Source organism: Ornithorhynchus anatinus, chromosome 5 (assembly GCF_004115215.2).
Source record: "Ornithorhynchus anatinus isolate Pmale09 chromosome 5, mOrnAna1.pri.v4, whole genome shotgun sequence".
NCBI lineage: Eukaryota > Metazoa > Chordata > Mammalia > Monotremata > Ornithorhynchidae > Ornithorhynchus > Ornithorhynchus anatinus.
Window position 1 is genome coordinate 55,406,498 of NC_041732.1, and position 21,681 is coordinate 55,428,178.

The window sequence follows — 21,681 nt, forward strand, 5'->3', positions numbered from 1 at the left end:
TGAACCCGGCTCTGCCGCCTGTCAGCTGTGTGACCTTGGACAAGTCACTTCACTTCTCTGGGCCTCAGTGACCTCATCTGGAAAATGGGGATGAAGACCATGAGCCCCACATGGGACAACCTGATGACCTCGTATCTACCCCAGCGCTTAGAACAGTGTTTGGCACATAGTCAGCGCTTAACAAATACCATCATTATTATTAAGATTATTCTGGGGGGAGGACTTTGGGGGGGGGGGGTCTGTGGTAACGGGGATTGGTGGGCGGGGTCTGTGGGGTTTCTGGGGGCGTGGCCCGATGACGTCACCTTTGTGGGTGGGGTTTGTGGGGGCGGGGCCTCTGTGGGCGTGGTTTGTGGGGGCGGGGTCAGTGACGTCGAAGCATTTGTGGGCGTGGTCTGAGATGACGGACACTTTGTGGGCGTGGCTTATGGGGGGTCTGTGATGACGGACATTTTGTGGGCGTGGTCTGTGATGAAGGGGCTCTGTGGGCGTGGCTTGTGGGAGCGGGGACGGGATGGACGTGGTTTGTGGGGGGCGGGGTCAGTGACGTCGAAGCATTTGTGGGCGTGGTCTGAGATGACGGACACTCTGTGGGCGTGGCTTGTGGGAGAGGGGCCTTTGTGGGAGGGTTTTTTGTGGGGGCGTGGTCGGTGATGACGAGGCCTCTGTGGGCGTGGTCTGAGATGACGCTATTTTTGTGGGCGTGGCTTGCGGGAGCGGGGACTCTGTGGGCGTGGTTGGTGGGGCGCGGTCTGCGATGACGAAGCATTTTGGGGCGTGGTCTGCGGTGACGGTGACTCGTGGGCGTGGTCTGCGATGACAGACGCTTTGTGGGCGTAGCTTGTGGGAGAGGGGACTTGTGGGCGGGGTTTGTGGGGGCGGGGGCGGTGATGACGATGCCTTTGTGGGCGTGGCCTGTGATGACGTTGACTTTTGTGGGCGTGGCATACGACGGCGCCGCTTTGTGGGCGTGGTCTGTGCCGGCGCTGGCTTTTGTGGGCGTGGCCTGTGATGACGCTGACTTGTGTGGGCGTGGCCTATGATGACGCGGGCTTGTGTGGGCGTGGCCGGCGATGGCGCTGGCTTTGTGGGCGTGGCCCGTGAGGACACGCGCTTTGGTGGGCGTGGCCTGCGACGACGCCGGCTTGTGTGGGCGTGGCCTGCGATGACGCCACGTTTCGTGGGCGTGGTTCCTGATAGCGGCGAGCTCGCGGGCGTGGCTCGTGTGGGCGGGGCCTCCTGGGGGGCCCCGCCCCGTTTCCCGGGCAACGGGTCCTCCCGGGTGTGTCACGTGGTTGCTGCGGAGGGCTGGGGCCCCTCCGCCTCCCCGTCCCGGGCTCCATGGCTGCGGAGCGGGTGTGGTCCCGCCTGTCCCGGCAGGAGGGGGAGGTCCGTTGGCTGGCCGCAGAAATCGGGCGCCTGAAGGAGCAGCAGGAGCAGCAGGAGCAACAGCAGCAGCAGCTGCAGCAGCAGCAGCTGCAGCAGCAGCAGCAACAGCAGCAGCAGCAGCAGCAGCAGCAGCAGCAGCAGCAGCAGCCCGGCCTTGGTGGTCGGATCCCGGAGCTGGAGCGGCTGCGGGGCGAGAACGAGAAGCTCCGCTACCGGATCGTCCACCTGCGCCGCAGCCTGGAGGCCCAGCGGGGAGGACCACACTCGCCCCCCGGGCCCGCACGGGACCCCCGGGTAACGCCACCCCCTGACCCCGCCACCCCCATCATTCGTGCTCCAGTATTCGTTATCAATCGTCTTCATTGAGCGCTTACTAGGGGCAGAGCACCGCACGAAGCGCTCGGCCTAATCGGGGGAGGCAGGCACAAGACGACATCATCACCAGAAATAAATAAAATCAAGGGGATGGACACGCATGCATTCATTCAGTAGGATTTATTGAGCGCTTACTAGGTGCAGAGCGCTGGACTAAGCGCTGGGAATGGACAGTGGGGCAACTGATGGAGACATTCATTCATTCATTCAATCGTATTGATTGAGCGCTTACTAGGTGCAGAGCACTGGACTAAGCGCTGGGAATGGACAATGGGGCAACTGATGAGACATTCGTTCATTCAGTCATATTTATTGAGCGCTTGCTATGTGCAGAGCACTGGACTAAGCGCTGGGAATGGACAATGGGGCAACTGATGGAGACATTCATTCATTCATTCAATCGTATTGATTGAGCGCTTACTAGGTGCAGAGCACTGGACTAAGCGCTGGGAATGGACAATGGGGCAACTGATGGAGACATTCGTTCATTCAGTCATATTTATTGAGCGCTTGCTATGTGCAGAGCACTGGACTAAGCGCTGGGAATGGACAATGGGGCAACTGATGGAGACATTCATTCATTCAATCGTATTGATTGAGCGCTTACTAGGTGCAGAGCACTGGACTAAGCGCTGGGAATGGACAGTGGGGCAACTGATGGAGACATTCATTCATTCATTCAATCGTATTGATTGAGCGCTTACTAGGTGCAGAGCACTGGACTAAGCGCTGGGAATGGACAATGGGGCAACTGATGGAGACATTCATTCATTCATTCAATCGTATTGATTGAGCGCTTACTAGGTGCAGAGCACTGGACTAAGCGCTGGGAATGGACAATGGGGCAACTGATGGAGACATTCATTCATTCATTCAATCGTATTGATTGAGCGCTTACTAGGTGCAGAGCACTGGACTAAGCACTTGGAATGGACAATTGGGCAGCAGAGAGCAGCCCTGCCCAGGGACGGGCTCCCGGCCTAATCGGGGGAGACAAACACAAGACAACATCATCATCATAAATAGAATCAAGGGGATGGACATGCATTCATTCATTCGGTAGGATTTATTGAGCGCTTACTAGGTGCAGAGCCTTGCGCTGGGAATGGACAGTGGGGCAACTGATGGAGATATTCATTCATTCAATCGTATTGATTGAGCGCTTACTAGGTGCAGAGCACTGGACTAATCGCTTGGAATGGACAGTGGGGCAACTGATGGAGACATTCATTCACTCAATCGTATTTATTGAGCGCTTACTAGGTGCAGAGCACTGGACTAAGCGCTTGGAATGGACAATTGGGCAGCAGAGAGCAGCCCTGCCCAGGGACGGGCTCACGGTCTAATGGGGGGAGACAGACAAAAGCGAGACAAAATCATCACCATAAATAGAATCAAGGGGATGGACACTTATTCAATCTTATTTACTGAGCGCTTACTAGGTGCAGAGCACTGGACTAAACGCTTGGAATGGACAATTGGGCAACAGATAGAGACCATCCCTGCCCAATGACAGGCTCACGGTCTAATGGGGGAGACGCACGGACAAAGACGAGACAACATCATCACCATAAATAGAATCAAGGGGATGTGAACCTCATTCATTCATTCAATAGTATTTATTGAGCGCTTACTATGTGCAGAGCGCTGTACTAAGCGCTTGAAATGTCCAATTCGGCAACAGATAGAGACAATCCCTGCCCAAAGACGGGCTCACCGTCTAATCGGGGGACATCCACCCCCCCACCCCATCCCTTTGTCCCTCCCTCCCCCCGTTCCCTTCCTCTCACTCCTCTCCTGCTCTTCCTCCCACTTCCTTCCCCCTCCTCCTTTTCCCCCCTTCTCCCCTTCCCCCTTTCCTCTCTTCCCCCTCCTCCTTTTCCGCCTTCTCCCCTTCCCCCTTTCCTCTCTTCCCCCTCCTCCTTTTCCGCCTTCTCCCCTTCCCCCTTTCCTCTCTTCCCCCTCCTCTTTCCCCCTTCTCCCACTTCCCCCTTCTCCCCTTTCCCCCTTCTCCCACTTCCCCCTTCTCCCCTGTCTCCCCTGTCTCCCCTTTCTCCCCTTTCCCCCTTCACCCCTTTCCCCCTTCACCCCTTTCCCCCTTCACCCCTTTCCCCCTTCACCCCTTTTCCCCCTTTCCCCCTTTTCCCCCTTTCCCCCTTCTCCCCTTTCCCCCTTCTCCCCCTTCTCCCACTTCCCCCTTCTCCCCTGTCTCCCCTGTCTCCCCTTTCCCCCTTCTCCCCTTTCCCCCTTCCCCCTTGTCCCACTTCCCCTTTCCCCCTTCTCCCCTTCCCCTTCTCCCCTTTCCCTTTTCTCCCCCCTTTCTCCCCTTCTCCCTTTCCCCCTTCTCCCCTTTCCCCCTTCTTCCCTTTCCCCCTTCTCCCCTTTCCCCCTTCTCCCCTTTCCCCCTTCTCCCCTTTCCCCCTTCTTCCCTTTCCCCCTTCCCCCCCACTATCCTTGTCCCTGGGCAGGACTTTTTCCCCCAAGATGGAGGCAGGCAGGCCAGCTGACCAAGGCCAGGTGTCCACTTCGATGGTTGGGTCGTGGAAACCAGGCCAGGCCGGGCCTCTCCTCCTTCCGCAGCCCTCAGGGTCCCAGGGTGCAGGGTTCTGGGGGTGCGGGGGCCGCCGCCTGTTCGCTCCTTCCTTCCTTCGGGCCTGGGGCACGCGAGGGCTGGAGAGGGGCCATCTAGGGAAGAACAGTGAGCGGTTTGGTATTTGTTAGCCGCTCCTAAGCACTGGCCTCCGTAGGAGCTAGTCGGGTTGGACATAACCCTTGTCCTCCCGGGGGGCTCAAACTCTTTAATCCCCATTTTACCGATGAGGTCCCCGCGGCCCAGAGAAGGGAAGTGACCTGCCCAGGGTCACACAGCAGACAAGGGGCAGAGGCTGGATTAGAACCCAGGACCTTCTGACTCCCAGGCCCGGGCTCTGACCAGTAGGCCAGCGTCCCAGCTCGGGGAGGCTCCACCAGGGGACATGGTGGGGGGGGGGGGGAATGCACCAGCTGCATCGAGTTGTGCCACCCCTGCCTAAGCAAATAGCCAATTAATCACATTTATTGAGCGCTACCTTGTGCAAAGCATTGTACAAAGCACTTGGGAGAGCACGACGTAATGGTATAACAGATCCATCGTTCCCTGCCCACAACACGTTTACAGCCTAGAGGGGGAGGCAGATGTTACTATAGGGCCCTGAGGAAAGGGACTTGGGAGAAATGAATTGGGTTTGGGAATAAGTGCTTAGCACGGTGCTGTGCCCACAGTAAGTACTCAATAAATACAACTGAATGAACCAATAATAATAATGTTGGTATTTGTTAAGCGCTTACAATGTGCCGAGCACTGTTCTAAGCGCTGGGGTAGATACAGGGTAATCAGGTCGTCCCACGCGAGGCTCACAGTTAATCTCCATTTTACAGATGAGGTAACTGAGGCCCAGAGAAGGGAAGTGACTTGCCCACAGTCACACAGCTGACAAGTGGCAGAGCCGGGATTCGAACTCCTGACCTCTGACTCCCAAGCCCGGGCTCCTTCCACTGAGCCACGCTGCTTCTCTTCCAATTTGCTAGGACTAGGGACCTAACTCTCCCAAGCACTTAATACAAGTGTGTCTAAAGCATGGACCCGGGAGTCAGGAAGTCATGGGTTCTAATCCCGGCTCCACCACTTGTCTGCGGTGTGATCTTGGACAGGTCACTTCACTTCTCTGGGCCTCAGTTCCCTCGTCTGTAAAATGGGGATTAAGACTGTGAGCCCTAAATGGGACAAAGACTGTGTCCAATCGATTATCTTGTATCTACCCCCAGGGCTTAGAACAGCTCCTGGCATGTAGTAAGCACTTAAATATCACAATTATTATTGTTATCATTTCAGTGCCCCATGCACAATACACGCTTAGTAAATACCGTTGATTTGTTAACCACTTATTTTGTGCCTAGCCCTGGGATAGCAGTGTGGCTTAGTGGAAAGGGCCCGGGCTTGAGAGTCAGAGGTTGTGGGTTCTAATCCCGGTCAGCTGTGTGACTTTGGGCAAGTCACTTAACTTCACTATGCCTCAGTTTCCTCATCTGTAAAATGGGGATTAAGACTGTGAGCCCCTCCTGGGACAACCTGATTACCTTGTATCTACCCCAGCGCTTAGAACAGTGCTTGGCACACAGGAAGCGCTTAACAAATGCCATTATCATCATCACAGTCTCTATCCCAAGTAGGGCTTCCAGTCCAAGGTGAAGGTATTTAATCCCCGTTTTACAGATGAGAAAACAAGCAAACCGAGAAGTCAAGTGGCCTGCTCCAGGTCCAGATGAGGTAACTGAGGCACAGAGAAGCTACATGACTTGCCTGAGGTCACACAGCAGACAAGTTACAGAGTAGGGATTAGAACCCAGGTCCTTCTGACTATTCCAGGCCCTTACTTTATCCATTAGGCCGTGTTGCTTCTCACAGGTTGCTAAGCGGACAAGTGGCAAAGCCCAGATTAAAAGTCAGGTCTCCTAAATTCCCGACTGTAAACTCACTGTGGGCAAGGAACACGACTGCCAATTCTGTTGTATTTGGGGCCCCCGAAGCACACAGTATAGTGTGCTGCACACAGTAAGCGTTCAGTAAATACCACTGATGGATCCCCTGTGCTCTTTCCATGAAGCCATGTTACTTCTGCAGAGAGGACCTTTATGCTTCAGCCCTCCAGTTGAAAATGGAAATTATTTGGGCCAGCTCTGTAGACCTCACAGTGTGGTGAGTACCACCGTTGAATCTAGGAGGGATGCAGTGCCCAGACATCTAATACTAGAGGGAAATGAATGCACCAGATGTGGAGAAGGAAAGATTGGAAGTTCAAGTTCCCCAACTAAAACTATCCAAAGCAAACGCAGCTTCCGTGTGTCTGGTAATATAATTTGGGGTGGAATATCGTACCAGCTGGAAAGACTTAATTCCAGGATGAGTGTCCATCTGAAGTTGAAGAGAATTAGCTGTTTTGGCTAATTGGTCTGGGGAAAGAAGCTACTTCCCTTGCGAAAGACACACTAAAGACAATGAATCAAAATGTCTTACAGTTATCTAGTGGACCCTGGTTCATCGAAGACAGGCTGAAGCTTTACGAAACACTGAAAAGAGAGCATGACACCTTGCTTGCCCACAGAGCCGCAAACCAGAGTAAATGGATCCAAATAACACTGACCGATGGGAAAGTAATTGAAGGAGAGTCTTGGAAAACAACATCCTATCAAGTGGCTGCTGAAATTAGGTAAGCCGAGTTTTGACAAGAACACTGGTATAAAATCATTTTCTAAAAATGAGGAGAAGATGAATGAGTGAAAACTAAGAACCTTTTTTCCTTTTTTCACTCACTTTAAGTCTCTTAAAATTGTATGGTTGTTGAGCCTTTTTCTGTGCGCCACTAAAGAGTATCTATGCATTTCTGTAAAATTCAAAGACCTTGCTGACCTCAGCACTAAACATCTCCAGATATTCTAGATCATATTTTGTTGTTGTTTCTTGCCAGGATCTTAAAGGAAAAGGGAAGCAGAGTCCCTGGAATTCCAAAGATTCGGCCATTCATTCCTCATTGGATTTATTGAGTGCTTACTGTGTGCAAAGCACTATATTAAGCGCTTGGGAGACTATAATACAATAATAAACGGACACATTTCCTGCCCACAACGACTCCTCAGCCCCCTTGGGCCCACAGAGGTGGCATGGAAAGGAAAGGGTGCTGGGGAACACCTAGGCCAAACAGCGTGGCTCAGTGGAAAGAGCCCGGGCTTGGGAGTCAGAGGTCATGGGTTCAAATCCCGGCTCTGCCACTTGGCAGCTGTGTGACTATGGGCAAGTCACTTCACTTCTCGGTGCCTCAGTTCCCCCATCTGTAAAATGGGGATTAACTGTGAGCCTCACGTGGGACAACCTGATTACCCTGAATCCACCCCAGCGCTTAGAACAGTGCTCTGCACATAGTAAGCGCTTAACAAATACCAACATTATTATTATTCTTATTATTAAATCTGCAGGTCTCTGGAGCTCCAGTGGCATGTGGAAGGTCTGAGAACCTGTGAACTCACGCTGACAGTGCAGGGATGAACTACTGGATTTTCCCCTTTTCTCTTTTTTATTGGCTATAGAGGAGAAAAATAGGCCCCTTAATCTGTTAGAATGTATTTGGAGTTTCCTGTTTATTTTCATGTCTGGTGCAGCAAAGAGATTCAAAGAGCCACATCGCCATACCAAATGTGGCATACTATTCTTCCCTGTCCATACCATACCCGGGGCTGCAAGTCCAGTGTCCCTGCTCCCCAAATGGCAGGACCAGGGTGTTGGAGGGAACCTGGTTTGCAGAGAATGGCAGCAAATAAAGATTCACCCTCAAAATGTCCAACGAGACCTTAATGAAATGATTCAAGTATGGCAGGGCCTGAAAACATGAAGCCCCACTAGCCATTTCTGACTGAAAACTTAACAGTATTTAAATATAGATTGCTCTTATCTTCTTTGTACAATTCGGTGCCCCAATTTAGATGAGTTAACTTCAGTTACTTTTCTCTCTAGCCCAGCACTGGCGGATAACACAGTAATAGCCAAAGTGAACGGTGAACTGTGGGATTTAGATCGTCCGTTGGAAGGAGATTCTACCCTAGAACTTCTTACGTTTGAAAATGAGGAAGCCCAGGCAGTGAGTACTTTTTTAAACTTTAAATTTTTCATTGGGTTTCAAAACTTCGTTATTTAAGAATCACTGTGCAGAAATGTGGACAGATGTGAAATCTGGACCTTTTTAGAAAATATTTTGAACATAATAAAAGTATTGGAAGCATCTAGCTGATTTTGCCGTGGATAGCTTTGTCTTTCATTCATGGCTTTAATTTTCTCATAGATTCATATAGTCCTTCTATTAAAATTATGCTGTTTTGGAATGGAATTTTAACAGAGAAAAATGTTCAGGGATCGTTTTTTCTTTGATCATTTACAATTTTTTCTTCACTCCAGATCTCTGGGTATTAAAAAGGCCTATTGGAGAATGAATTAAAAGGTTGATGGTATTAATTAAATTCCTACTATACTAAACACTGTACTAAGTCTTTAGGAGAGTTCAATAAGGTAAACACATTCCCTACTCCCCTCAAGGAGTTTACAATCTAGTGAAATGAGCTGGGAGAAAATAAAATGATTGCTTTGTGCATGTCAGGATATTCTCAATAGATACTAACTCAATTTAGTACAATGCTCTTCCTCCAATAAATACTGTTGATCAACCAGAAAATCAGCATGCTAACTAAATATAAAATTCTTATTTTGAGTGATAAAATAAAAGTCATTTTACCAAGGTCTTTAAAGGGTGATAAGTGAGAACTCCCTGGACAATCTGGGTAATGGCTTCATAAATTAAAAGGCTAATGGAAATCTTACCTTTTTTCACAGACTAAAAACACAAACAGACACCCACAAAAAGCCCTTCAATGTACATAAAAACTTGTTACAGAGTGACTGTCAACCTAACATCAGAATATCAGTGGAAAAAGAACAGTCTAGACTCAAATAATGATTTGTATTCAATGGCATTGTATCATTTCAATTTGCAAGCCTTGTTCTATTGTAAACTTCTTGGGAGCAGGAAGAATGTTTACTAATTCTCTTATATTCTCCCAAGGGTTTAGTACAGTGCTTTGCACTGAATACATTTGGTTTGGTTCTGTAAATAGTAAGAACTGATGGTGATGCATAGAGTTAGACAGTTAACCCCTGAAAGACCTTTTTAAAGATCAATTCATTCCAGATTTGAGTACCTACTGTGTGCAAAGCACTGTTTTAAGTCCTGGTAAGAGACGCCAGGGTGGTCATTTAGGTGTGGTCCCTGTCCAAAGGAAACTCAAGTCAGAGAATAAGGGTGAAGGGAGAGTTGTTGAAAGACACAAATAGAAAGACAGAAATGCTGAAGAGCCAAGCAGAGGCTGCATGGTTGCTGGATCAGCTTCTAATTGGCTTTAGCAAATCTGGCAGTCTTCAGTAGTAGGAGCAATTAGTATTTATTGAGTGCTTGTTGATACAAAGTGCTATACTAAGTGCTTGGGATAAGCACACATATGGAAATTTTTTTTCAAAAGCAGTATTTGTTAAGCACTTACTATGTGCCAAGCCCTGTAGTAAGCGCTAGGGTAAATAATCAGATCTCACATGGGGCTCACCATCTAAGGAGGAGGGAGCACAAGTATTGAATCCCCATTTTGCGGATGAGGGAACAGAAGCACAGAGAAGTTAAGTACTTGCCCAAGGCCAAACAGCAGACACATGACAGAACCGGGCTTAGAACCCAGGTCTTCTGACCCAGGACCTTTCCTCTAAGCCACGCTCTTTAGTCCCTTTAGTCCCAGCAACCTTTATCTTATTGTCATTAATCCTCTCGATCAGGAGGTCATTTCCTGATCACAAGAGCATCTTGAATAATATGAATTTCTTTTTTACATTGTATACAGGTATATTGGCATTCAAGTGCTCATATTCTTGGAGAGGCTATGGAAAATTATTATGGAGGCTGCTTGTGTTACGGCCCGCCCATTGAGAATGGATTTTATTACGACATGTTCCTTGAAGACAGGTAATATTTTTCATTCATTCCTGAGAGCTTTTCTTCAGCATTTAATGCTGGAAGTGACAGTGCATTAGCTCAGTTGTATCAGAACTTTTGCATTGCAAAATATCTTATAAGATTACAAGACGACCCAGCCTTCCATTTCGGTTTTTGGGTTTGAGGTGCATTTGTAATTAATGGTCACTAATAGGCCACTGAATATGCTGACCATTCAGCCTAGTCTTGAGTTTTTATAAGTTGGACCTGAGCCATTTTTAAAAAATATAAAAACAGCTTTGGAGTTAGGACTGAACTGGCTAAAATGATCAGTCTACCTTGTACCGACTTTCCACTGCTCTTGCCTATTTCAAATGCTTGCATTTCCATATCACCGCTGGACTGTGTCCAGTTAATGCTCAGTACAGTCAGTCAATTGGTGGTATTTATTGAACAGTTATTGAGTGTGAAGCCTTGTACTGAGTGCTTGGGAGAGTACAACAGAAGCAAAACGAAAGTTTCCTCTCCTCAAGGAGCTCACCCTCTTAGGAGATCGACACAAACATTTTCCATTTGGGCCTATGTGATTGCGGCAAACTTTAACCCGACACTCTCTTCTCTCTCTCTCATCCATTTACGTCACTTTCAAGGTCCCTAAGAGAATGAGAGAGAGAGAGAGAGAGGAAGGTGTGTAATTTTGAAATGATGCGCTGAAGTTCTGATTTTCAACAGAGATGAAATGTTCAGCCTATTTTTATACTCATTCCTCCAGACCCACAACGCAGAAAGAAAGACTGGATCTGGGAGTAGTTTTCTGATTTTCTTTTGCTAAGGTTGATTGAGTTTCAAACTGGCAGATCCTTAAAAGTTAACACTCGGGATGTTGAGTCAAGAGGAAAGAGAAGAACATTCAGAGATATAAGTGGGGAAAATAAGTGAAAATAGCCTAATCCAATTCCCATTAATTTGGAGTCAATTAGTTTAATCTTTTCTTTTGTATATATGCTAAGGACCTTCATTTTTTGTAAAGCATATTATTGTAAAGCACATATTCCATTATTTTTACTCAAATATTAGCAAATACTGCATTAGTTCAAGGAGAAAAAACATTTGGTTATCCTTAAATCAATCATTCAATCCCCTCTACACTGTAAACGCATTATGAGCAGGGAATGTGTCTGCTAATTCTGTTGTATTCTCCCAAGCTCTTAGTACAGTGCTCTGCACACATTAAGCACTCAATCAATTGTATTGATTAAGTGCTTGGGAGAGTACAGTATAACAATATAACAGACACATTATGGACCCAGTACAGTATGGCAGCAGTGACAGTTGTTCTGGACACTTGAGAGCTTGTTCTCGCTGGGCTGTCTGGCGAGTCACGAGCCCAGGCAGTCAACAAAAAGTGGAGCAAGAGCAGCTGCTGTTGTTGTTTCTGCTGCTGCTAGCTCCCGAGATATCACTTAATTGTGGTATTTGTTAAGCACTTACTATGTGCGAGGAACTGTACTAAGCACTGGGAGGAATACAAGCAAATCAGATTGGACAGAGTCCCCATCCCACATCGGGCTCATGACCTTAATCTCCATTTTACAGATGAGGTAACTGAGCCCCAGAGAAATGAAGTGACTTGACCAAAGTCACACAGCAGGCAAGTGGTAGAGGTAGAATTAGAACCTATGACCTTCTGATGCCCAAGCTCAGTCCACTATACCACGTGCCTTGTGGGCAGACCCAAGCCTTGGGGAACTGGTGGCAATCACACCAGCTCCATCAACCGCTGCTCCACCACTCCCTTGACTCCAGCTCCCTGTGGATGGGAGGGGAGACTGGCTGTGAAAGGGGAGGCACCTTTGAGACTTAAAGTTTCAGCCCACCCTAAGGGTAAGTAAAATTCAACTGCACTTTGAAAAGTAAAGGTAGTATTTTTTTTCTAATCTATTCTGCCATTATTTTCACATGGTTAATAAAAATCATTATCACGTTTCTGTTTAGAGGAGTATCTAGTACAGAATTCCCAAGTTTGGAGAACTCGTGCAAAGCTATCATAAAAGAGAAACAACCTTTCGAAAGATTAGAAATCAGCAAGGAAATCCTCCTGGATATGTTTAAGGTAACTTTCTAAAGCTATAAGAAACGATTGAAATATGTTCATTTGGATATTTTAAAGTATTTCAAGTAGCGTAGGCTTCTTGAAAATAGCCAGTTACCTTCATACCTGAAACTTTACTCCCCATAGTTCCTATTCACGAGGAGTTCATGTTTTTGCTCAGCCTATCTCCTTATAGAGCCAACTGGGTAAGCAAAGATAAAACTTTGTCTCTTTTTTTTGGTGTGGGCTTGTATATCTGATGTACATAGAAGCCCTGTTCCTTTTCTGGCTTTTTTAGTATTGTGACACGTTCACTTCTCTCGTAAATAGAAAATTCTATTTAAATAGAAACATGAACTTCATAACAATAATGATGGTGTTTAAGTGCTTACTATGTGTCCAGCACTGTTCTAAGCGCTGGAGTAGATACAGGCTAGTCAGGTTGGACACAGTCCTGTCCCACATGGGGCTCACAGTCTTAATCCCCAATTTACAGATGAGGGAGCTGAGTCCCAGAGTAGTGAAATGAGTTGCCCAAGGTCACACAACAGACAAGTGGAGGAGCTGGGATTAGAACCCAGGTGGTTCTGACTCCCAGCCCCACGCTCTGTCCACTAGGTCCTTCTGCTTTGCTTGGAACTCCATGTGAAATAACTTTCTTTTTAGAGGGTAAGTTATGAACTGGTTTTCTGTTTGGATTTGGAAATGCTAAAATTGTTAAAGAGACTTTGGGAATCCATAATATAAGTGTAAGGAATTTCTCATTTTTAATTCACTGGGGTGGTAATAGCACAGTCGAACCTACTTAGCCAAACATTTTATTTCATAACTGTTACCTTTAAACAGTTTTTGTCAGGTGACTAGGATCTTACCATCGGTAGTAACATTGCCTCTGAAAATAAGTATGTAGAAATGAAAACTAGGGGTACATAAAAATAATTTTGGTATTTGTTACTTGCTTACTATGTGCTAAGCGGTACAGTATAATCAGATTAGAAAAAGTCTGGGTCCCACATGAAGCTTACAGTCTAAGTGAGAAGAAACAACAGGAATTTATTTCATCCCCATTTTACAGAGGAGAAAACTGGAGCATAGAGAAGTTAAGTGACTTGCCCAAGGTCACACAGCAGGTTAATGATTTGGTACATAATGTAAAACTGCCATTTTACTAGTAGATTTGTACTGATTAATTTACTGAGAATCATCTTTTGGTGGTGACTGTGGTCACTTACTAGGGAACTTCCTCTTCTGAGCTGAGGGTCATACTGGTGGAATTCCATGAGAAGCAGCATGGCCTAGTGGAAAAAGCATGGGCCTGGGGGTCAGAAGGACCTGGGTTCTAATCCTCCCTCTGCCATTTGTCTGCTGTGAGACCTTGGACAAGGCACTTCTCTACGGGGTGTTTGTTGCCTCCTCTGTAAAATGGGGGTTCAGACCGTGAGCTCCATGTGGGATAAGGACTTTGACCAAACTGATTATCTTGTGTCTCCCCTAGCTCTTAGCACATAGTAAGTACTTAATAAATACCATAAAAAAAGCTTTATATTGCCCAGAATTTCTCTGCCTCTCACTTTTAAGCTAACTCTTTTACTTTTATGTATAGGATTGTGACTTAAAATCTTATGTGTTGCTGTATATGTTTTTCTTTGTAGTATAATAAATTTAAATGTCGCATTCTGAATGAGAAGGTTGACACCCCAACTACCACAGTATACAGGTAATAATAATGATGGTATTTGTTAAGCGCTTACTATGTGCCAAGCACTGTTCTAAGTGCTGGGTTAAAGATGTTACTATCAGTCTAGTATTAGTAACAGACATGTAGCACAGTCTAACCCCAGACGGAATTGTTCGATCGCTAGTTCTTTGAAACGAAAGTGTTGACATAATGCTAGAGTGAGGCAATGGGGAGCCTCAAAAATTTAGATTGAGGCAGAGGGAGACTTCAAAGAGGTCTTTGAGGTCCGTCGTGGTAACCGTGAGCCCTGGAGCCCCCTAACCCTTTGCACAATAATTTACAAGATTTACCATAACTGCCACTTTAAGCTCCCAGGCTGGCTTTCCCCCACCTGAGGAAATGAACCAAAGTGACTGCTGTCCCATGCTCATAGAGTCACAGTTCCTACAAAATATTGGCCACTCTTCCACCAATTCCAGTGGAAAAGGTTAGGGAACTGCCTGATAAGGACTGAAAAAGTATCTTCATTTAATGGAAACTACGGAGCACCACCTCTAGTTATCCGAGTGTCTCAGGAAACTGTATTTTCTAGGTGGTGGTTTGGCCACCTTCATCCAGGGGGCTTTCATCTGTTTCACAGTCACCTCAAAAGGAATTTCCTCAGGTGGAGCCAGAGGTAGGAACAGGGAAGAAGAGCTCTTCTGCCTTCTCACACTCTGACACCTTCTCTTGAAGAAGGAGAGGCAACCTGTGTATACAACCCATTCAAGGCCTTTGGATAGGGGTGGGGAGAGGGAGCTGATGCAGTGGAATCCAGTGGAGCCTTTTTTTAGGATAGGGAAGAGATGGGCATTCATTCATTCAATCTTATTTATTGAGCGCTTACTGTGTGCAGAGCACTGTACTAAGAGCTTGGAAAGTACAATTCGGCAACAGAGACAATCCCTACCCAATAAAAGGCTCACAGCATGTTTGAAAGAAAGAAGGAGCCCTCAGAGGAACCGTGGTCGAAGATGGTGGTCAGGGAGGGGAAAAAGAGCTGATGCCAGAGTTTCTAGAAGGTGAGAACGGATGGGTCCGAGACGCAGGTAGAGGGAATTAATGGATTTCAAAAGCCGTCAGGAGATCTCTTCTTATGAGATGGTCAAGAGGATTAGAGAGTGGTTGTGGGGGGGGGGGGGGGGGAAGACTGGGGAGGTGAAGGGGAAGTTCCTTCTTGATGCTCCCCCTTTCGATCCCAATGTGTTATCCCTTGGCCTAGAGCTGACTTGCATAGGGTTACATGATTCTAAGGGTGATTTAAAAAAAAAAAGTTGTAGACTACAATAGAAAGGTGGAGAGAGCGGGGGGAAGACAGTTGTTATGAATCGAGCTGATTATGGGCTTCTGTGAGTCTGTTCCACAAATAACACTCAGTGCTATTGCTTATGTAATATTTCAGGGAATAGGATTTAGTTAAATCAACTAAAATGGACTTAATTTTTTCTTTTATTTTTAGATTTGTTGCTACGTTTTACTTGGATTACACTAACGTGGATTTTTTTCATGCTTTCCCATACTTTCTTTGTCTTTGTAATATGAAACTTATTTTCTATAACTATACTGAATTGCCAAAATAAAAACAACCTTACCCCAGTTTCTGTCTTGATTGTTTCATTATAGGTGTGGTCCATTAATTGATCTTTGCAGAGGTCCACATGTAAGACACACTGGAAAAATCAAAACCTTGAAAATTTTAAAAGTAAGCCAAGAAAATATTTTTTCCTTCCCACTTGTAATATTAGCAGAATCTTTTGTTTTAATTCAGTTTTTACATATGCTTCTGAGGAAATCACATATTTCAAATTGGGACAGCCATTAAGATTTGCTGGAGCTCTTAAAAAGGATTATCCACCTATGAGCAGCCTTTGCTTGAGGGCTTTGGCTTATCTTTTCAAATTCCTATAAAAATACATTTACCCTGATGAGTAAGCCATTTTCTCTTAGTTTCGATGTGATGAGAGATAGGTGTTGTGCCTTCTACTGTTATTTAATTACTCTCCCCCCCCTTCAGAGCCTTATTGAAGGCACATCTCCTCCAGGAGGCCTTCCCTGACTGAACCTTCATTTCCTCTTCTCTCACTCTCTTTTGCATCACCCTGTCTTGCTCCCTTTGTTCTTCCCCCCTCCCAGCCCCACAGCATGTATGTATAAATCTGTAATTAACATATTTATATTAATGTCTGTCACACACACACACACCCCAGACTTTAAGCTCATTGTGGGGAGGGAATGTGTTTATTGTTTTATCATACTCTCCCAAGTACTTAGTACTAAGTACGGTGCTCTACACACAGTAAGCGCTCAGTAAATGCGATTGAATGATGAATGAATTTAATGCTCCTTGTCCTAACCAAGTTAAAGAACCCAGTTGGATACTTAAACGTGTCCCCAAAACTCATTTTAGAGTAATTTTTATCAGCAAATGCAATTGGAAAAAAAATTATTTCATCAGCCATTATGCTAGCTTTATTTCTTGATGAGGAAAAATAAGTTTTCTCCAGTGATGTACAAGGTCATAAAATTTTGCCCCCCTTCTCTGTCTCTTAGAATTCTTCAACGTACTGGGAGGGGAAGGCCGACATGGAGACATTACAGAGAATCTATGGAATATCCTTCCCTGATAGTAAGATGATGAAAACTTGGGAAAAGTTCCAGGAAGAAGCCAAAAACCGAGATCACAGGAAAATCGGAAAGGTAAACACAGAATACGGTTTTAATAAACTAAATTTCAGAGCTTATGAGGCTCAAATATCTCTTTCCTTTGCAAACAAACTCTGTTTAATCTTCGCACTCTAGCATCTCACTTTTTTCCAGGCACCCCAGGTTTCTCAAGCAGTCCCCTTCTTACTATCCAACTACTACTTCTTACATATTATTCCTTCAGGTGATTTTTAAAAGTTGTATAATTCTCTGTGAAAGCTGAGAGCAAAGAGAGTAGAGTTCATTCTTCTGGGAATGTGGGAGTTGTAATAATAATAATGGTATTTGTTAAGCGCTTACTATGTGCCAAGCACTGTTCTAAGCACTGGAGTAGATACAAGGCAATCAGGTTGTCCCACGTGGGGCTCACAGGCGTCACCCCCATTTTACAAGATGAGGTAACTGGGGCACAGAGAAGTGAAGTGACTTGCCTAAAGTCACACAGCTGACAAGTGGCGGAGGCGGAATTAGAACCCACACCCTCTGACTCCCAAGCCCGGGCTCTTTCCACTAAGCCGTGCTGCTTCATGAACCCTGTGTTACAGAAGAGTAGTGATCTAAATCTCACAACATATCTGTTGCCACACATAAGCATACAACCATTCATTCCACCACTACATCGTGGTATAACCAGACTGATGCATACTGGTAGAAGAATGTTCCCTACTTCCAATGCCCCAGTCCATCTAAGCCATTTAGTAAAGGCAGGCGTTCATACTGAATAGACTGTTAAAAAAAATTTATTAAAAGATAAAAGCCAATTTTCCTGCAATCCAGTTTCCTTCAGAAAGTCTTTCCTTAGCCAGCTAGATGTGGTGACAAGCCCCACCACCTTACCTAACTCTGGGGTAGTTGGCTATCTTACCACAAGAGATCCACATCATAACTGTCAACTAGAAAAACTGGAAAAATAAAAGCAGAAGACAAAAAGCAGAAACAAATGAATATAAAACCAATATTAAAAAATTGGTGTTTGTATCCATGTTGTGTTGTGTATTCCTAGGTGCTGTGGAATGGAATGTTATTAACGGCCACAACTCTCATGCATCTGGTTTAGCCACTGTTATTCATTGAGCGCTTACTATTTGCACAACACTGTACTAAACACTTGGAAGAATATAACAGATTTGGTAGACATGTTCCCTGCACACAAGGAGCTTCTGCTTCAGAATTAGTTCACTATTTCAGTTCTGAATGGATTATCACTTTGTTTTAATATAGGAACAAGAACTTTTCTTCTTCCATGATCTGAGTCCGGGGAGCTGTTTTTTCCTTCCTAGAGGTGCCTTTCTTTATAATACGCTCTTGGACTTTATAAGAGTAAGTGAATTTTTAGAAAAATTTCTGTTAAATATTTTCCATTATTTATAAAATAGAATTTTGACGTTGTAAAATTGTTCATGTTTTTGATGGGAAAATGTTTTCCTTTTCCCCATTAACCACAGTAAATGAAAGGTACAAAATAAATTCTATCCATTAATTTCTTGTGCACATTAGTGACTCCAAGATTGAATTTTTCAACATGGGTTCTGCTTTTTTTTTCTGAATAAGTAGATGAAAAACTTGTGATTACTTTTAATTTGACTAAAGACATTATTTCTATTTTGGGTTCATTAAGGTAGAATCATTAGCAACAAAAATTAATTTCGAAATGAAATTTTAACTGGTAAGATGAAAATTCCCATGAAAAGAGGAGGAAAAATGTTTCTTGAGTAACCAACATCCGAATCAAAGGAGGAACCAAGATGACAGGTCTACTTCTTGCTGGTTGGGGTTGGAGTTCTTATAGGTGCCCTGGGGAGCTGGGGTTTTCAAGTGAGTCGGGGGGCTGGGGTCTTCACAGCATGAGCAGATGAATGTGGGTTTCAGAGAGCTTGGTAGCATTAACCAGAATTTGTTCAGATCAGATAATAATAATAATAATAATAATAACAGTATTTGGTAAGCGCTTACTGTGTGCTGTACTGGGGTGGAGTCAAGCAAATCAGGTTTGACACAGTCCCTGTCCCACGTGGGCTCCCAGTTGGAAACTGCATTTTACAGATGAGGTCACTGAGGCCCAGAGAAGCAAAGTGACTCGCTCAAGTTAATACAGCAGACATGTAGTGGAGCCGGGATTAGAACTCAGGAGCTTCTGACTCCCAGGCCCGTGCTCTATCCACTATGCCATGCTGCTTCCCTCAGCAAAAGCATTAACCGCAAAAGCATTACCCGATAGGATTATAAATAATAAAACCTATGTAGTATCTTACTTCATTTTGCATATACCTTAATTTGGGGAAAATTTCACCTTTAAACATATCATTAATGGTATTTAAGTGCTTACTCTGGACTAAACATATGTATTTTGTAGGAGGAATACCATAAACGTAACTTTACCGAAGTGGTGTCTCCTAATGTCTACAATAGTAAGCTGTGGGAGACATCAGGTCACTGGCAGCACTATAGTGAAAATATGTTTTCCTTTGATGTTGAAAAGGAGACTTTTGCACTAAAACCGATGAACTGTCCAGGACACTGGTGAGTATCTGTTTCTAATTTTTAAAGGAGCATTAGCTCTATGGTATACGTCTTAGCAAAATGATATTTTGTTACCGTAAGGGATGGATGTAGATGAGAAGCAGCATGGGCTAGTGGCAAGAGCCTGGGCTTGGGAGTTAGAGATCATGGGTTCTAATCCTGGCTCTGCCACTTGTCTGCCGTGTGACCTTGGGCAAATCGCTTCACTTCTCTGTATCTCAGTTACCTCATCTGTAAAATGGGGATTAAGTCTGTGAGCCCCACTTGGGACAACCTGATTAGCTTGTATAATAATGATGGTACTTGTTAAGCACACACTATGTGCCAAGCACTGTTCTAAGCACTGGGGTAGATGCAAGGTAATCAGGTTGGCCCACGCAGGGCTTCATCCCCATTTTGCAGATGAGGTAACTGAGGCGCAGAGAAGTTAAGTGACTTGCCCAAGGTCACACAGCAGGCAAGTGGCAGAGGCAGGATTAGGACCCACAACCTCTGACTCCCAAGGCCATGTTCTTTCCACTAAACCAGGCTGCCTTCTGTGTGCAGAGCACTGTACTAAGTGCTTGGCAGAGTACAGTGTGCTAATATAACAGACACATTCCCTGCCCACAACGAGCTTACAGTCTAGAAGGGCTAAATTCACGGAGCCTGACTATTGGGTAAATATTAGACCCATTCACTTTGTGAGGCAGAGGCATCTTGCTGAAGTACTAAGAATTAGAAACAAAAGGAGCCCTTCCCCAATCCATGCACTCAAAGGGAGTAAAGGGAAGTGACATGTGTCTACAATCCAAAAGAGGACTCTGCCCAAATCCTTCAGAGAGTTATAGCACTCTGATTATCTTTGTCTGCAAATTCTAATTTAGCCAGTGATACCATAGAAAAGAATGCAAAAATGGAGCTCAAATTGAAATGTACTACTGCATATTTAACATTTATAGCAGAAAGCCCCAAATAGATCACCAACCCCCACTTCTCTGGCATAATAAGATGATAAACCTGCGTGAAACCTATTTTTAAGAACTGGAAGGAACCTACCTCATTCAACCAATGTCAGCAGAGGTGAGAGAAAGATTTTTGTTTCCTCACCCCTGCAAGAGAACTCTTGTGGTTTAGGTCTTTTTTCAGATTACCCATTACTGTTGCAAAAGGTAGTGAATCTGATCCTTTACTTCCTGGAAATATAATTTCTCCTTTCCTTCTCTGCAGTTCCTTTGCTAACTTCCAGTAGGCTGTTTTATTATTAGCTGCATTAAAAGCACATCTCTAAGAAGCTTTCCCCAACTAAGCCCTCATTTCCTCTTCTCCTATTCCCTTCAGTGTCACTCTTGCACTAGGATTTGTACCCTTTATTCACCCCTCCCTCAGCCCCAAAGCACTTATGTGCATATCTGTAATTTATTTATATTAATATTGGTCTCTCCCTCTAGACTGTAGGCTTGATATGGGCAAGGAACATTTCTTCCAATTCTGTTGTACTCTCCCAAATGCTTAATACAGAGTTCTGCACACATAGGAAGCAGTGTGGACTAGTGAACAGTGCTCGGCACATAGTAAGTGCTTAACAAATGCCATCATCATCATCATTATTATTATTATTGGATAGAGCACGAGCCTGGGAGTCAGAAGGACCTGGGTTCTAATCCCTGCTCCGCCACTTGTCTGCTGTGTGACCTTGGTCAAGTCCCTTAACCTCTCTGACTGTTACCTCATCTGTAAAATGGAGATTCAATACCTGTGACTTGCCCCAGGTCACATAGCAGAAAAGTGACGGAACTGGCATTAGAACCCAGGTCCTTCTGACTCCCAGTCCTGTGCTCTATCCATCTGGTCATGCCACCTCCCAGACAGAAGGCTCTGTGTACAGAGGTGCAGTCACCATCATCATTATGGTATTTGTTAAGCGCTTACTATGTGCCAAGCACTATTCTAAGCATTGGAGTAGAAGGTAAGGGCACAGTGGATGGGGACAGATTTCCTCAATCCTTCTGCTGATAGTGATGTCTATCTAAGAATCACAGTCTAAGAAGATTTTTAAAGTTAAATGGTCTCTTTGTGTAAAAGTCAAATATCTCTTCTAGTTTGATGTTTGCTCATCGTCCACGATCCTGGAGAGAAATGCCTATTAGGCTAGCTGATTTTGGAGTTCTTCACCGAAACGAGCTGTCAGGAACTTTAAGTGGTTTGACTCGAGTGAGGCGTTTCCAACAAGATGATGCTCACATCTTTTGTATGATGGAGCAGGTAAGCGAAGCTATCCCATTCGCTTAATATAAAACTAAAGTGAAAGGATCTTTGCTACTCTTTTGAACTGAGAAAATTTCAAA

The 21,681-nt window shown here is 45.2% G+C and overlaps 1 protein-coding gene across 1 annotated transcript in view; it reads left to right on the forward strand.

The window, feature by feature from the left end:
- The first annotated feature begins 1,274 nt into the window (after positions 1-1,274).
- TARS3 (threonyl-tRNA synthetase 3) overlaps positions 1,275-21,681 on the forward strand; it is a 33,906-nt gene continuing 13,499 nt past the window's right edge. The window contains exons 1-11 of the mRNA XM_029066868.2: positions 1,275-1,683; positions 6,820-7,010; positions 8,309-8,432; positions 10,231-10,352; positions 12,318-12,435; positions 14,067-14,131; positions 15,755-15,833; positions 16,682-16,828; positions 18,056-18,154; positions 19,188-19,354; positions 21,436-21,598. Coding sequence (XP_028922701.1) covers positions 1,342-1,683; positions 6,820-7,010; positions 8,309-8,432; positions 10,231-10,352; positions 12,318-12,435; positions 14,067-14,131; positions 15,755-15,833; positions 16,682-16,828; positions 18,056-18,154; positions 19,188-19,354; positions 21,436-21,598 — 1,617 coding nt within the window. The 5' untranslated portion in view covers positions 1,275-1,341. The remainder of the gene's footprint in view (positions 1,684-6,819; positions 7,011-8,308; positions 8,433-10,230; positions 10,353-12,317; positions 12,436-14,066; positions 14,132-15,754; positions 15,834-16,681; positions 16,829-18,055; positions 18,155-19,187; positions 19,355-21,435; positions 21,599-21,681) is intronic.